The sequence below is a fragment of the Myxine glutinosa genome, chromosome 2, assembly GCF_964187855.1.
Source record: "Myxine glutinosa chromosome 2, kmMyxGlut1.1, whole genome shotgun sequence".
NCBI classification, from domain to species: Eukaryota; Metazoa; Chordata; class Myxini; order Myxiniformes; family Myxinidae; genus Myxine; species Myxine glutinosa.
In genome coordinates, this window is record NC_136262.1 from 762,783 (window position 1) to 780,191 (window position 17,409).

Here is a 17,409-nt window from a genome sequence, read left to right on the forward strand (position 1 = left end):
TCATGTATAATACCTCAGAAAAATAAAAATTTAAATTTAGCGGTGCAATGCTCGCATCTCGCACACCAATTGACTAAACAATTTATAGCGCCTCCGACTACGAAAAAATTTCATCCGAATGCCGAGCGAAATGTAAGCTCGGCTGTGTCGATCGCAACCGCGGACAAAAGAATTGTCCGTCGGGTCCAAATCCTCCCTTCCTGATACCAGTTGTCCTGTGGACGACTCTATTAAGACAGAGCATCCACGGATGGCAATCAAGCTTAATGAGGCGTTATCCAATTCAATGGCGGATCATACGCGAGCAGGGAGGTTTGGGGGAGAATGCCCACTTACCTTCACGGCCCACGCAATCTTCGACCTGCGAAAAGTAACTCACAAACGAAAACGGAATTATGTACAAAAAGAAACGCGTTTATTTTACGGAACCCGAGAACAATGGATGCGACGATAAATAACTAAGACCTAAGTTGGGATCCCACTCACAGACTTAAACAACAGCACAGGGGAATGAATTAAGCAAATAAATCGTTGTGGGCTGTGGGTGCGTCTTATCTGTCTGGATGTAGTCGTCAGGAATTGTCCGGGATGGTCAGTTCCAAGCGCAGTCGTCCAACTGCTCTCCGGTTGGCGTGAACCCTGGCCTCGCTGCACGGTCCATTCCACGCCACACAGCACAACACAGCACTCGCACGCAGGCACCAGGAGAGGATGAACAACAGGGGAGGATGATCGTCGGCGCTCAATCACCAAGGTCCAAACGGGAATGAGAAGCAAGGGCAGAAGTGAGGTCCAGGCAGGAAGGAAGCCAAAACGAGGAGAGGGAAAATTTCGGATCACCCGTCATTTTGTCCCTCGTCCTCTGACGTCAGCTCTCTTCCCCTCCAACCAGTGCATCGTTTCCTTGTAGCCTTTCACGCCTTCCTCACGTCCTGGTGTTTTTCCCCAAAGAGCGCATCACTTGCTCGTAATGTTTCGCGCACTTCCGCAGTGATTCATCGAGCGTCTTGCGCCTTTGGTGTTACATAATCGTGTGGCACGTCATTGTCGGTGGCCAATCAGTGTGGCACGTCCTTCATCTTCCCCACTCTCCAATCAGTGACCTGCTCAAGGGGCGGATGCAGGAATTTCAAGATGGGGGGGGGTGGGGGTGCATTAAACTATAGTGCTGGGGGGGGGGATAAAGGGTGGGTCTGGGGGTCCTCCCCCAGGAAATTTAAAAAAAATCGATCGTCAAAAACGGCATTTCGTGCATTCTTGGAAGTTTCTGCAGTTCCTTGTGTTCTTCCCTGGTCCAACAGTTCAGCAGATTCGCACCGCCTGCACCCTCATCCTGGATCGAAGGGGGGGGGGGTGTGCACACCCCCTGCACCCCCCGCCCACCCCCCTGGATCCGCCCCTGCTGCTTGTTGCTCGCCCGTCCCTCCGGCCAGTCACGAGCCATCCTGGGCATGTCTCTCAGCCTGCCTGTTCGATGTTTGCTGCCCTGCCGGTGTCGTCAGCCCAAGTGCGTGGTCGCTTGCTGTCTTAGGCTATGAGCCAGACCCCCCAAATTGGCCGGTCGGTACCATACAGATGGAGTAAGGCTCATTGTGATTTTTAGCAAGATATATGTCCCTAGATATGAAAAAAAAGTGATAGCCGTGTATAACTCTCGGCCATCTCTGTGTTATCACCCGAAATATTATTATACGCCCGCTTCGCTTCGCCAAAAAATGTGATATTTGCTAAAATTGGAATAAATGTTTTTAAGGACCACAGAGTGCCAATACTTTGCATACTGGATGCCAACTAATATAGTAATAGAAATATAGAACATTTGTGGGGGTTATTTATCAACATTTTGATATAATGACAAAAAATCTGTTAAATTTAGTGAAAAAGTGGTCGAAATCGCTTCGAGTTCAGAATTCACATTGTACATTTTTGTCAATATTTCAAAAATGAAAACTCCCAGAGTAACATTTGACCCCTCAAAATCTTCGCAAGGAACCACTGCATTGGAATATATCATTACTTTGTAATATGGTGGTTGTTTGGGGCACATATTTTGGTAAAGTTCAAAATATGCATACCCCCTAATTTTGATATTGTAGGTGCTAAAGGGTTAAACATTACTGTATTTGCATCTGTATTACCCAACTAAATTGTTATTTCCTTTTGTCATTCCAGGTAATGTGGTGGTGGTGGTGTTAGTGCTTGCCCAGTATTGCTAGTACAATCGCAATGGAAGAACAAACCAGAGATGAGGCCGAAGTGCCAACTGGAAGACATTGTATCATTCACAAGGAATCACTGAGTATTGATCCAAATGAACAACTTACCAGTCCACAAAGTTTTGAATCATGGAAAACCCTAATAAATGCTGCTCAAGTAAGAGATCACTCCCCTATACTTGACATCGCTAAATCGGTGACAGACAAGGAGATTCCAGTGATCTTCTACCATAGGAAATGAAGAAGCATTTTCACGATGAAGAGAGATCTGGAAGCCCTTAAACGTAAAACAGATTCAAGCTCAACAGAGGAAGCTGTTGCTGGGTGTTCCAATGCTAAGCGACCGGCAAGACGATCCTCATCAGAATCACGCATCTATGACTACACATGCATTTTCTGCGAAAATGTCAAGAGATACAAGGGAACGTCAACTCGGGAAAAACTAGTCCAATCTGTGGAGTTGAGATCGGACCAGAAGCTTCGAGCTTGTGCAATCCGCAGGTGTGACACCAAGATTTTAGCCATAACGAGTAGGGACATAGTTGCTGCTGAAGCACATTATCATGCTTCCTGCTACAGTTAACCCTAACAACCTAGAGTGTGGAGCAAGTTTGCATGCATTGTGAAATATAATGTAGCTGATGTTACAAACCTACTTTAGGATACTAGCTAATACCAAAAATTACACTGAGATACCAAAAGTAGTAGACGAATAAACCTAAAATGTTCAAAAGCTATGTTTCGTTCCAAAATATCAAAATTAGGGGGTATGGTTGAACATATTTTGAACTTTGCCAAAATATGTGCCCCAAACAACCACCATATTACAAAGTAATGATATATTCCAATGCAGTGGTTCCTTGCGAAGATTTTGAGGGGTCAAATGTTACTCTGGGAGTTTTCATTTTTGAAATATTGACAAAAATGTACAATGTGAATTCTGAACTCGAAGCGATTTCGACCACTTTTTCACTAAATTTAACATATTTTTTGTCATTATATCAATATTTTGATAAATAACCCCCACAAATGTTCTATTTTCTATTACTATATCAGTTGGCATCCAGTATGCAAATTATTGGCACTCTGTGGTCCTTAAAAACATATATTTATTCCAATTTTAGCAAATATCACATTTTTTGGCGAAGCGAAGCAGGCGTATAATAATATTTCGGGTGATAACACAGAGATGGCCGAGAGTTATACACTGCTATCACTTTTTTTTCATATCTAGGGACATATATCTTGCTAAAAATCACAATGAGCCTTACTCCATCTGAATGGTACCAACCAACCCCCTTGGCTCATAGCCTATCTGCTCTTTCGCTCAGTTTTATCGTCTTGTGGCGGAGGGGGATTTAATTAGTGTGTGCACTAATGGATCTATCTACTGTATAAGAGTGCGTTGCCATATGGGACACCGGGATGATCACAGAGGGGACGACACACTGGGGAATTAGCATAAACCCCAGAACTACTTAACATGCCCCATTCCCTCATGGCGGGGACACAGATACGCAGCTTACTCCAACAAACCAGGCTACAGAACTTATTACATCAAGATTCCCCATCACGACAGTCGAGCACCTACCTATGCAGATCTACCTAAATTTATAAATGCCCCTCCCAAAAATTCATAACAATATACAGTCACGTGAAAAAGTAAGTACACCCCATGTAAAGTTTTGACTTTTTTTACATATTTCAATATACAGCTATTTTATCTTCATTTCAACAATATTGATAGATAAAGGTGATATAATATTTAAAATATCATGAAATATTTACATTTTGTAGTCCATTGTATAATTTAAATAAATATAAATGCAAATTTCGCATGTGGAAAAAGTAAGTACACCCCTACATTTATCACTACTTCAAATACCTAAAATTAGAATCAGGTGCACCAGCTCAGGTGCAAATGATGAGACCATCGTTAGAGAGGATCTTGGAGGAACCTGTCTTATTTAAACTTCAGACATTTAGTTTGGTTTGCTCTTTGTTGTTGAAGTGTGCGGCGTCACCATGCCTAGATTAAATTAAAATTAAAATCCCCTGTGAATTAAAAGAGCTCTCTGAGGCCTTCAGAAAGAAGGCTATAGATGCCTACGAATCTGGGAAGGGATTTAAATAGATCTACAAACAATTTGAAATCAATCATTCGACTGTCCGGAAGATCATCTACAAGTGGAGAAGATTCCAAACAACTGCCAACTTGTTCAGGCCAGGCCACCCCAGCAAGTTCAGCCCGAGAGCAGACCGCAAGATGCTGAAAGAAGTCTCTAAGAACCCCAGAATGTCATCACGGGTCCTTCAGGTAGCTCTTGCCACTGATGATGTCAAAGTGCACGAGTCTACCATTAGAAAGAGGCTGCACAAATTTGATCTTCATGGGAGGTGTGCCAGAAGGAAACCTTTGCTGTCCAGAAAGAACATCAGGGCAAGAATAAAGTTTGCCAATGAACACCTAGGCAAAGACCAGCACTTCTGGAACAATGTGCTCTGGACAGATGAGTCAAAGGTAGAACTATTTGGCCACAGTACCAGAAGACATGTTTGGCGAAAATTAAAGACAGCATTTGACCACAAGAACCTGATACCAACTGTAAAGCACGGTGGTGGAAATATTATGGTTTGGGGCAGCTTTGCTGCATCAGGGCCTGGGCAGCTCACCATCATATAATCCACTATGAATTCTTCATTGGACCAGAGGGTGCTTGAGGATAATATGAGGTCATCTGTCGGAAAGTTGAAGCTCAACCGAAGGTGGACCTTGCAACATGACAATGACCCTAAACATACCAGTAAACCCACCAAGGAATGGCTGAAAAGAAAGAAATGGAGGGTTCTGGAATGGCCAAGTCAAAGCCCGGATCTAAATCCCATCGAGATGTTGTGGGGGGATGTGAAACGAGCTGTGCATGCAAGAAACCCCTCAAACATCACACAGCTGAAAGATTTCTGCATGGAGGAGTGGGCAAAAATTTCTCCCAGTCGATGTCAGAGACTGGTAGACAGTTATAAGAAATGCCTACTTGAGGTTGTTTCTGCTAAAGGGGGCAATACCACCTATTAGAGCCAAGGGTTTACTCACTTTTTCCACATGCGAAATTTGCATTATGTTTATTTAAATTATACAATGGACTACAAAATATAAATGTTTCATGATATTTGTTGTATTATATCACCTTTATCTTTCAATATTGTTGAAATGAAGATCAAATAGCTGTATGTTGAAATATGTTGAAAAAGTCAAAACTTTACATGGGGTGTACTTACTTTTTCACGTGACTGTATTACTAGCAGGAGTATGGGGGGGTGGGGGGTGGGGGGTGGGGGGGGAGGAGGCAGGAGAGGGAGGGGGGGAGGAAGGGAGTGGAAGGGGGAGGGGTGCGAGAGGTGAGGTGAGGGGAGAGGGAGGGGTAAGATATACTACATATACATCTTTTATGGGGGGGGGGGGAGGATGGCTTTGACAGGCCCCTCCGTTTTGGGGGAGGGGTAATGAGAAGGTGAAAATATTTACCCGTGCAAAGAGTGCTTTAACCTCAGTGTTGCCCAGGTAAAAAAGGAAATTGTAATCAATCTAACCTCTGCCACCATCACCAAGTGGCGCTACACGGTACACATTTACATCGATAATTTACGCCCCTCTCCCAGTCCCCCGCATGAGGGCGCGACCACATAGCCTATATTACTCCCCCCCCACCCCCCACCCCCCCCCCCCCCCCCCCCCCCAAGACAAAGTTTTATTTGTATTTGTACACCGAGTAAGGTATGCAAGTGTTTATAGCTGGAGTACCCGGCATTGCTCAAGCAAAAATGAAACATTAACATATTTGAAATGAGGGCAAATATAATGGAGAAGCAATTACATCCAAATCAGAATCCATCACAAATGTCAAATCATCATTTTACCTTTTCGTTGAATATATGATCCACCACGCGGTAACTGGGTTGCCCCGTGATTCTTAATCATTTTACATAATTAATTAATCTATTTTAGGGGGAGTGTAACCCGGGTTCATGTGATAGGAAAATTATTTGCGTCACACAGGATTTTCCTATCACACGAACCCGGGTTACACTCCCCATAAAATAGATTAATTAATTATGTAAAATTATTTAAAATCACGGGGCAACCTGGGTTACCGCGTGGTGGATCATATGCTGCTGAATGTACCGTTCATCACGTTTGAGTTAAGTATGATGACGTCCAGGAAGAAGAAGAAGCCTTACTAACAACTTCGTATACTTCCGCAATCGTTTGATTTATTTGTGTTCAAATGTTTGCAAAGTTTTGTATTTATTTATGTGAATGTGTACTTGTCTATAATTATAACTGTCATTAATCAAAAAGGCTTCGACACTATAGAGATTTTTTTTTAATCAAAAAAAAAAAAACTTTTTTTTTTCAGAAGTTTGGTTATTTATTTATTTATTTTTTCAAAACTTGGATTTACTTTTATTTTTTTTATCTTCAAAAACTTTACAAAAACGATTCTTTTCAAACTCGTATCTACAAAAATGGCGACACACAGACAGACAGACCAACGGCTCTTATATTGTAGAAGATTATAACGGCCCTTACAGTTCCCACCCCTACTTGTCCCAAACATGATTAATGGTTGTGTAACTATCATTTTAAACTTACCCTTTGCATTGACAAGCCCCAGATACAACCTTCCCACAGTGTGTTAAGACGTAACCAAAGCAGATACAGTGTCACCCTCCGGAAAGTCCACCTGAATGATCATGTCATCTTTCCGATTGTGGACATACATTAAAGAAATTACCAAGCCTGCCATATTGACACGAGGTAATCCCGCAAGGTTCAAAGTCCACTCACTGGTAGCGATGGTTGAAGGTTCGGACAGAACGTGTGTCTACAAACCTTCTGGCCTTGCACCGATATCGGCGATATATGCGTCTTAAGGAGTTTCCAATACGGGGAGATGCAAGATAATATGAACTTTTGGGGCGAGTTCAGAAAGTTCTCCAACTCCTTCGTTGTGCAGAGGCATACCCCTTTCTCGCTGGTACTTTTCCAAGTATGTTCAGCTTCCTTTAGAAGCTTTGTGAGCCACTTTATGTAGAATTTTTTTTTTTTTTTGCCATGGATACTTTTGTACATTCCATTAACATTAAAGTTGACGATTTAAATCAAAGATCAGGTCAATTGGATGAAAATTGATTATTTTTGGTACCGTAAATAATTTAAATATCACAGATGAAAATTTTCATTTCACAAATTTTCACAGATGAAAATTGATGATTTTAGAAGATTCACCTACAGCTGACCTTTGACCTCTTAAGCTCAAGGAGTTGGTTTCCCAATTCAGTGATGCATTATGCAATTGCTGTTTAATTATCAAATTGATAGGAGGAAAATTGGTGATTTTTTAGCTGAAATATGACGATTTTAGACGTTTGACCTTGAGTTCACCTTTGACCTCCAAATAGTCGGCTTCCCAATTCAGTGAATCCTGTTCAACTTTCATGGTTCTTAGTTCATTCCATGAGCTTATATCTGTACAAGGAGAAATACTTTGGTCTGGTTTGGAAAGTCGTGCAAATGTGTGGTTATACCTCTGTCTGTGATGGAACACGACACCAAGTAAAGTTCCTGAAGGTTCCTGCCTTCTTTGGCCACCACCTCAACACACCTGTGGAACAGAGGGTACAGTTCAACAACTGATGGACAAGACACATCGCACTCACATTAAATTCATCATTACTCCAACATATTCCAAATTGAAGAGGTACATCTACTTGAACAGGCAGCATCAAAGACCTACTCGGAGAAAAGCCAGGCATGTATATTATTAAGTGTAACATATAGGAGAAAGGTAGGCCCCATAGTTATTCAGGATCTCCTGGACCTCCTGCAACAAAGGAAGGGTATAGGCCAACCACAATTAGTGGGCCATCAATACAAGTAGACAAGAGCAGCTAGAGCAGACAGATTACCCACACCCAGGATGTTCATTATTGAGCTGGCCTGGTTTTCACCAAAAACCCAATAGTGACATGGCAGTTCTCCTGAGTCAAGATCAACTTGTTGAAGCTTACAGTTTAAATCCATAATACTGCTGCCTTCAGCTGGATTTGAACCCACAATCTCTAGGATGCAGTCCCTCCCAACATCGTCATCAACAGGTCACCATTGTACCTCAAAAACAAAGCATGTGATATTGTGGTCAAATGAAAACACCGTCATGGAGAGGGTCCGCAGGCTTGCGTACCTGAAGCACGTCATAAACGGCGACACATGTTGCATGTCCTCGGATATGTAGAACCATACGCAGACGTATAACAAAGGCTCAATGGGTACCAGAGCAAAATGGCTATCCTTACTTGTCATCAATTGCTCGATTAAGGCAAAGGTTGAGCGTTACAAGACCACAGCACTTCTTTACAATGTTCACAACAGCATCCCCGCCAACTTCTGCTACATGCCGCAGATCCAGGTTCTCCAAGTGTTCAAGCTAAAATTAAAAACGCAAATATAAAGACCACACATCAATATAAATGCATGAGATAAAACAGAACCATTCAAAATAGCTCAATTCACTCAACTCCGTCAACTCACCTTAGCAAGACGGCTAATACCTCGTGATGTTACTGAACAGCCCATAAGTCCCACGGAACGTAGATAAGGGCAGCTCACAGCCAAAGCCTCCACTGACACATCTGTAACCTGAGAACAAAATAAAAACAAGGATGAACAGTTAAATACAAAGGTCTCATAAATACCACGACTACCATCCCCCTACCCCCTCATATCCCCCCAAAAGAAGCTCTGATCTTTTCATTTTTATTCCTTTATTCCTCTCGCTCTGTCCTCCCTCCATCTGCATTATTTTACCTACCACCGCTCTCTCAACAAATAAGAGTGAGTATGTATGATGAAAAATGAATAACCTGCTCATTTTCTTGCAGATATATCCGCTCCAGATGAGTGCAGGCACGAGCCAAGGGTACCAATCCAGAATCTGACATACGGTAGCATTGCCCCAGGTGTACATCCTTGAGCATAGGGCAGCCTCGAGCTATCTGTGTAACAAAAACAGTTTACTTTCAATCAACCTGAAAAACACCAACTCACCATTAACTGGGACTTTGTAATGCCAATGTCCATCATGAGAAAGAGACAGACAAACATTGCACATTATGGAGCCTTACACACTTGTTTTAAAGGGCAAGACAGCAATGTCCTATACTCAAAATGACATGCAATGTCCTATACTCAAAATGACATGCAATGTCCTAAACTCAAAATGACATGCAATGTCCTATACTCAAAATGACATGCAATGTCCTATAATCTAAATGACATGCAATGTCCTATAATCTAAATGACATGCAATGTCCTATAATCTAAATGACATACAATGTCCTGTACTCCAAATGACATGCAATGTCCTACACTCAAAATGACATGCAATGTCCTATAATCGAAATGCCATGGAATGTCCTACACTCTAAATGACATGCAATGTCCTATAATCGAAATGCCATGGAATGTCCTACACTCTAAATGACATGCAATGTCCTATACTCCAAATGACATGCAATGTCCTACACTCAAAATGACATGCAATGTCCTATAATCTAAATGGCATGCAATGTCCTACACTCGAAATGACATGCCATGTCCTATACTTCAAATGACATGCAATGTCCTCCACTCTAAATGACATGCCATGTCCTACACTCTAAATGACATGCAATGTCCTACACTCTAAATGACATGCAATGTCCTACACTCTAAATGACATGCCATGTCCTACACTCTAAATGACATGCAATGACCTATACTCAAAATGACATGCCATGTCCTACACTCTAAATGACATGCAATGTCCTACACTCTAAATGACATGCAATGTCCTACACTCTAAATGACATGCAATGTCCTACACTCTAAATGACATGCAATGTCCTACACTCTAAATGACATGCAATGTCCTACACTCGAAATGACATGCAATGTCCTACACTCGAAATGACATGCAATGTCCCACACTCTAAATGACATGCAATGTCCTACACTCTAAATGACATGCAATGTCCTACACTCTAAATGACATGCCATGTCCTACACTCTAAATGACATGCAATGACCTATACTCAAAATGACATGCCATGTCCTACACTCTAAATGACATGCAATGTCCTACACTCTAAATGACATGCAATGTCCTACACTCTAAATGACATGCAATGTCCTACACTCTAAATGACATGCAATGTCCTACACTCTAAATGACATGCAATGTCCTACACTCGAAATGACATGCAATGTCCTACACTCGAAATGACATGCAATGTCCCACACTCTAAATGACATGCAATGTCCCACACTCTAAATGACATGCAATGTCCCACACTCTAAATGACATGCAATGTCCCACACTCTAAATGACATGCAATGTCCCACACTCTAAATGACATGCAATGTCCCACACTCTAAATGACATGCAATGTCCCACACTCTAAATGACATGCAATGTCCCACACTCTAAATGACATGCAATGTCCCACACTCTAAATGACATGCAATGTCCCACACTCTAAATGACATGCAATGTCCCACACTCTAAATGACATGCAATGTCCCACACTCTAAATGACATGCAATGTCCCACACTCTAAATGACATGCAATGTCCCACACCCTAAATGACATGCAATGTCCCACACTCTAAATGACATGCAATGTCCTACACTCAAAATGACATGCAATGTCCTACACTCTAAATGACATGCAATGTCCTACACTCGAAATGACATGCAATGTCCTACACTCTAAATGACATGCAATGTCCTGCACTCCAAATGACATGCAATGTCCTGCACTCCAAATGACATGCAATGTCCTGCACTCTAAATGACATGCCATGTCCTGCACTCTAAATGACATGCCATGTCCTGCACTCCAAATGGCATGCAATGTCCTACACTCTAAATGACATGCCATGTCCTGCACTCTAAATGACATGCAATGTCCTACACTCGAAATGACATGCAATTTCCTACACTCTAAATGACATGCAATTTCCTACACTCTAAATGACATGCAATGTCCTGCACTCCAAATGACATGCAATGTCCTGCACTCGAAATGACATGCAATGTCCTGCACTCTAAATGGCATGCAATGTCTTCCACTCCAAATGACATGCAATGTCCTACACTCTAAATGACATGCAATGTGCTGCACTCGAAATGACATGCAATGTCCTGCACTCGAAATGACATGCAATGTCCTGCACTCGAAATGACATGCAATGTCCTACACTCTCAATGACATGCAATGTCCTACACTCTAAATGACATGCAATGTCCTACACTCTAAATGACATGCAATGTCCTACACTCTAAATGACATGCAATGTCCTACACTCTAAATGACATGCCATGTCCTACACTCTAAATGACATGCAATGTCCTACACTCTAAATGACATGCAATGTCCTGCACTCTCAATGACATGCCATCTCCTACACTCGAAATGACATGCCATGTCCTATACTTCAAATGACATGCAATGTCCTACACTCAAAATGACATGCAATGTCCTATAATCTAAATGACATGCAATGTCCTATAATCTAAATGACATACAATGTCCTATACTCTAAATGACATGCAATGTCCTATAATCTAAATGACATGCAATGTCCTATACTCCAAATGACATGCAATGTCCTACACTCAAAATGCCATGCAATGTCCTACAATCAAAATGACATGCAATGTCCTAAAATCAAAATGACATGCAATGTCCTATACACTAAATGGCATGCAACGTCCTATAATCTAAATGACATGCAACGTCCTACACTCTAAATGACATGCAACGTCCTACAATCTAAATGACATGCAATGTCCTATACTCAAAATGACATGCCATGTCCTACACTCTAAATGACATGCAATGTCCTACACTCTAAATGACATGCAATGTCCTACACTCTAAATGACATGCAATGTCCTACACTCTAAATGACATGCAATGTCCTACACTCTAAATGACATGCAATGTCCTACACTCTAAATGACATGCAATGTCCCACACTCAAAATGACATGCAATGTCCCACACTCTAAATGACATGCAATGTCCCACACTCTAAATGACATGCAATGTCCCACACTCTAAATGACATGCAATGTCCCACACTCTAATTGACATGCAATGTCCTACACTCGAAATGACATGCAATGTCCTACACTCGAAATGACATGCAATGTCCTACACTCGAAATGACATGCAATGTCCTACACTCTAAATGTAATGCCATGTCCTGCACTCTAAACGACAAGCAATGTCCTACACTCGAAATGACATGCAATTTCCTGCACTCTAAATGACATGCAATGTCCTGCACTCCAAATGACATGCAATGTCCTGCACTCCAAATGACATGCAATGTCCTGCACTCTAAATGACATGCCATGTCCTGCACTCTAAATGGCATGCAATGTCCTACACTCGAAATGACATGCAATTTCCTACACTCTAAATGACATGCAATGTCCTGCACTCCAAATGACATGCAATGTCCTGCACTCGAAATGACATGCAATGTCCTGCACTCTAAATGGCATGCAATGTCCTCCACTCCAAATGACATGCAATGTCCTACACTCTAAATGACATGCAATGTCCTGCACTCTCAATGACATGCAATGTCCTGCACTCTCAATGACATGCAATGTCCTACACTCTAAATGACATGCAATGTCCTACACTCTAAATGGCATGCAATGTCCGACACTCTAAATGGCATGCAATGTCCTACACTCTAAATGACATGCAATGTCCTACACTCTCAATGACATGCCATCTCCTACACTCGAAATGACATGCCATGTCCTACACTCGAAATGACATGCCATGTCCTACACTCTAAATGACATGCCATGTCCTACACTCTAAATGACATGCCATGTCCTCCACTCTAAATGACATGCCATGTCCTCCACTCTAAATGACATGCCATGTCCTACACTCTAAATGACATGCCATGTCCTACACTCTAAATGACATGCCATGTCCTACACTCTAAATGACATGCCATGTCCTACACTCCAAATGACATGCAATGTCCTACACTCTAAATGACATGCAATGTCCTACACTCTAAATGACATGCAATGTCCTACACTCTAAATGACATGCAATGTCCTACACTCTAAATGACATGCAATGTCCTACACTCTAAATGACATGCAATGTCCTACACTCTAAATGACATGCAATGTCCGACACTCTAATTGACATGCAATGTCCTACACTCTAAATGGCATGCAATGTCCTACACTCTAAATGACATGCAATGTCCTACACTCTAAATGACATGCAATGTCCTACACTCTAAATGACATGCCATGTCCTGCACTCTAAATGACATGCAATGTCCTGCACCCTAAATGACAAGCAATGTCCTGCACTCTAAATGACATGCAATGTCCTGCACTCTAAATGGCATGCAATGTCCTGCACTCTAAATGACATGCAATGTCCTGCACTCTAAATGACATGCAATGTCCTGCACTCTAAATGACATGCAATGTCCTGCACTCTAAATGACATGCAATGTCCTGCACTCTAAATGACATGCAATGTCCTGCACTCTAAATGACATGCAATGTCCTGCACTCTAAATGACATGCAATGTCCTGCACTCTAAATGACATGCAAAGTCCTGCACTCTAAATGACATGCAAAGTCCTGCACTCTAAATGACATGCAAAGTCCTGCACTCTAAATGACATGCAATGTTCTATACTCTAAATGACATGCAATGTCCTCGACTCTAAATGGCATGCAATGTCCTAAACTCTAAATGACATGCAATGTCCTATCATACTAAAATATGCCATTTGTGTCTGATGAATTTTTGACGCCAATACATTCTGTCGTTACTTATCCAATCTCAACCAAACTTGACAGGATGACAAAAGGTTACATAATGAAGGTTGTAGCGCATTCATTTGCCCCCCTCCCCAAAGGGGTTTTCTCGCCCAAGCGGGTTTTCCCCACCATTGCCGTTGCCATTGCCGTCAACGCGTTGCGTGTTGAGGTGTATAGCCATATTAAATTAGCTTTATCGTGGCATTTGTCCAAAGAATAAGATTTATCATGGCGTTTTCCAAAGGCGCTTTTAATAACAAAATTAATGACAATCACATATTGTTAATGTTATTACAAAACAATATTCATCATATTATAAAAGAGCAAACGTATATCGTTATGTCGTTATGTCGCTATGTTTACATGCGATGAAAACATCTTCTTCTTCTTAAAATAAAATTAATACCCTTGTGGGAGCTATGCTCGCACGATAAAACCGGACAAAATGAAAGACGCCAGGAATGAAGTTTCACTGAGCTATTTATTTTCAGCTCACTCGAAAGAACTCAAAAGCACTGAATCAGCCCATCGAACGGGCGGCAATTTATAAGTAAAGCTCAACACACAAAAGCCAGGCCTCTCAGGCGGGGCGTGGTATGCAAATAGGTAAGCCAAGTGTTCACCCGGGAAAGGCAAGTCTGGACACGCCCGGGCGAGTCCGGACAAGTGACCGCTCGCCTGTCGCGTCATCGGCCGGTGCAAGGTAATTTTGTCATGCTTCCGGTAACCGCTACATGCGCCCCCCTAGAATTAACATGCACCGGGAGAGTCAGTTTGAGGGGTGTCTTGATGACCCGGCCGAAACGACCCCTGGCGATTCGTGTGGGGGTGGTAGGTGGCGAGGCGGTGGATGGTCGGGTCGAGCGGGGGGCTTGGTTGACGGGGGACGGCCCCGTCGTGGAGGAAGGGCCAACCGTGGAGGTTGGTCTGAGGTCCAAATGGGCCGGCTTGAGGCGGTCCACGGAGATGCGGTCCAGCTTGCCGCCGATGTCGATGATGAACGACTTGTCGTCCCTCTTCAGGACCCAGAAAGGTCAATCGTACGGCGGCCAGAGCGGTCCCCGGTGTGCGTCGTGCCGGATAAAAACGTACTCCGCAGTGCGAAGTGCTGGGGGGACGTGGGGTTGGGGGCAGCCATGGTGGGACGTGGGCACGGGGGCAAATCTCCTGGCGGCCTCCTGGAGGACCGAGCGTTGGCGAGCCACGGACCAGGGGCCGGTGGCGTCAGGGATGAATTCGCCGGCACGCGCAGTGGCTGGCCGTAGACCAGCTCGGCGGTGGAAGCCTGGAGGTCCCCTTTAGGGGCCGTTTGGAGGCCCAATAGGACCCACGGGAGCCTGTCGGCCCAACCGTCGTCCTGGAGGCTGGCCCTGGGAGCGGCCTTCACCGAGCGGTGGAACCGCTCGCACAAGCCGTTGGCTTGGGGGTGGTAGGCCGTGGTGCGGTGTAGCTTGACCCCCAAGGCCTGGGCGACCGCGCGCCAAAGCTCGGAGGCGAATTGCGGGCCTCTGTCGGAGGAGATGTCCGAGGGCGCGCCGAAACGGGCAATCCAGGTGCCAATGAAGGCCTGCGCCATGTCGGCGGATGTCGTTGATGCCAGCGGGATGGCCTCCGGCCACCTGGTGGTCCTGTCCACCATCGTGAGGAGGTGGGTGAAGCCCCGCGAGGAGGGAAGGGGTCCCACCAGGTCCACATTGACGTGGTCGAAGCGCCGCGCGGGCACGTCGAATGGTGCCAACGGGGCCTGGGTGTGCCGGTGGACCTTCGCGCGTTGGCAGGCAACACAGGCGTTGGCCCAGTCGCGGACGTCCTTACGGAGCCTGTGCCAGACGAACTTTGCTGCCATGAGCTTCTGCGACGCTTTCCGGCCCGGGTGGGAAAGGCCGTGGAGGGCGTCAAAAATGTGCCGCTGCCATCCGGTGGGCACGATGGGGCGAGGTTGGCCCAGGGAAACGTCACACAGGAGAACCGTGTCTGTGTCCTCGAAGGGGACGTCGGCCAACCGCAGGCCTGTGTCCGCTGTCCGGAGGGCTTGCACCGTGGGGTCGGCGGTCTGGTCGGCCGCCATGCAGGCGAAGTCCACACCCAGGTGGACGGCGTTCGCACCAGAGCGGGAGAGGCAATCGGCCACAGCGTTGTCCTTGCCCGCGACGTGCCGGATGTCCGTCGTAAATTTGGAGATGGCGGAGAGGTGGCGCTGCTGGCGGGCCGACCACGGCTCCGTAACCTTGGCCATGGCGAAGGCCAGGGGTTTGTGGTCCACAAACGCCGTGAACGGGCGGCCCTCTAAAAGATGGCGGAAGTGGCGAACGGCCAGGTAAAGGCCGAGGAGCTCGCGGTCGAAAGCGCTATACTTGCGCTCGTTAGGGCGAAGCTGCCGGCTGAAGAAGGCCAGCGGTTGCCAAGCCCCGTTCACCCACTGTTCATGCACGGCGCCCACCGCGTAGTCGGAGGCATCTGTGGTGATGTGTCGAGCGCCGGGTGCGCCAGCATGGTCGCGTTGGCGAGGGCCAGCTTAGCGCCCGTGAACGCCGCGTCCATCTCTGTGGTCCAGGCGACGTCATGCTTGGCCGGCTTGCCCCGGAGGGCTTCGTACAGGGGGCGCATGAGTTGGGCAGCGCGAGGCACAAACCGGTGGTAGAAATTTACCATCCCCAAAAATTCCTGTAGGGCCTTGATGGAGTGGGGGCACGGGAAACTTGTGACTGCCTCCACCTTGGTAGGCAGCGGGACGGCCCCATGCTTCGTGATGCGATGCCCCAGGAAGTCGACGGCCGTTACGCCAAACTGGCATTTCGCCGGGTTGATGATGAGGCCGTGCTGGCCGAGGCGCTCAAAAAGCGTGCGCAGGTGGATGAGATGCTCCGCCCGGGAAGTGCTGGCGACGAGAATGTCATCCAAGTAGACGAAAAGGAAGGTGAGGTCGCGCAGCACGCTGTGCATCAGCCGCTGGAAGGCCTGGGCCGCATTCTTAAGGCCGAACGGCATGCGAAGGAACTCGAAGAGGCCAAAAGGTGTAATTACCGCCGTCTTCGGCACGTCGGCCGGCCGGACGGGTACCTGGTGGTAGCCCCGAATGAGGTCGACCTTGGAAACGATCACCCGCCCCGCCAAACGGGCGGAAAAGTCCTGTATGTGTGGTATCGGGTACCGGTCGGGGGTGGTGGCGTCGTTGAGGCGGCGGTAATCGCCGCATGGTCGCCATCCGCCACCCGGTTTGGCCATGATGTGCAGGGGCGAGGCCCATGCGCTATTCGAGCGCCGCACAA

General features: G+C 45.4%; 1 protein-coding gene across 6 annotated transcripts in view; it reads right to left on the minus strand.

Moving 5' to 3' along the window:
- The window catches only part of LOC137422105 (F-box/LRR-repeat protein 17), a 124,634-nt gene that overhangs the window by 40,882 nt on the left and 66,343 nt on the right, over window positions 1-17,409 (minus strand). For all 6 annotated transcript variants that reach the window (XM_068108858.2, XM_078772901.1, XM_068108859.2 and 3 more), the window contains 4 exons: window positions 9,141-9,272; window positions 8,809-8,916; window positions 8,574-8,704; window positions 7,806-7,882 (listed from right to left, as the gene is read on the minus strand). In XM_068108858.2, the coding sequence (XP_067964959.2) occupies window positions 7,806-7,882; window positions 8,574-8,704; window positions 8,809-8,916; window positions 9,141-9,272 (448 nt within the window). The remainder of the gene's footprint in view (window positions 1-7,805; window positions 7,883-8,573; window positions 8,705-8,808; window positions 8,917-9,140; window positions 9,273-17,409) is intronic.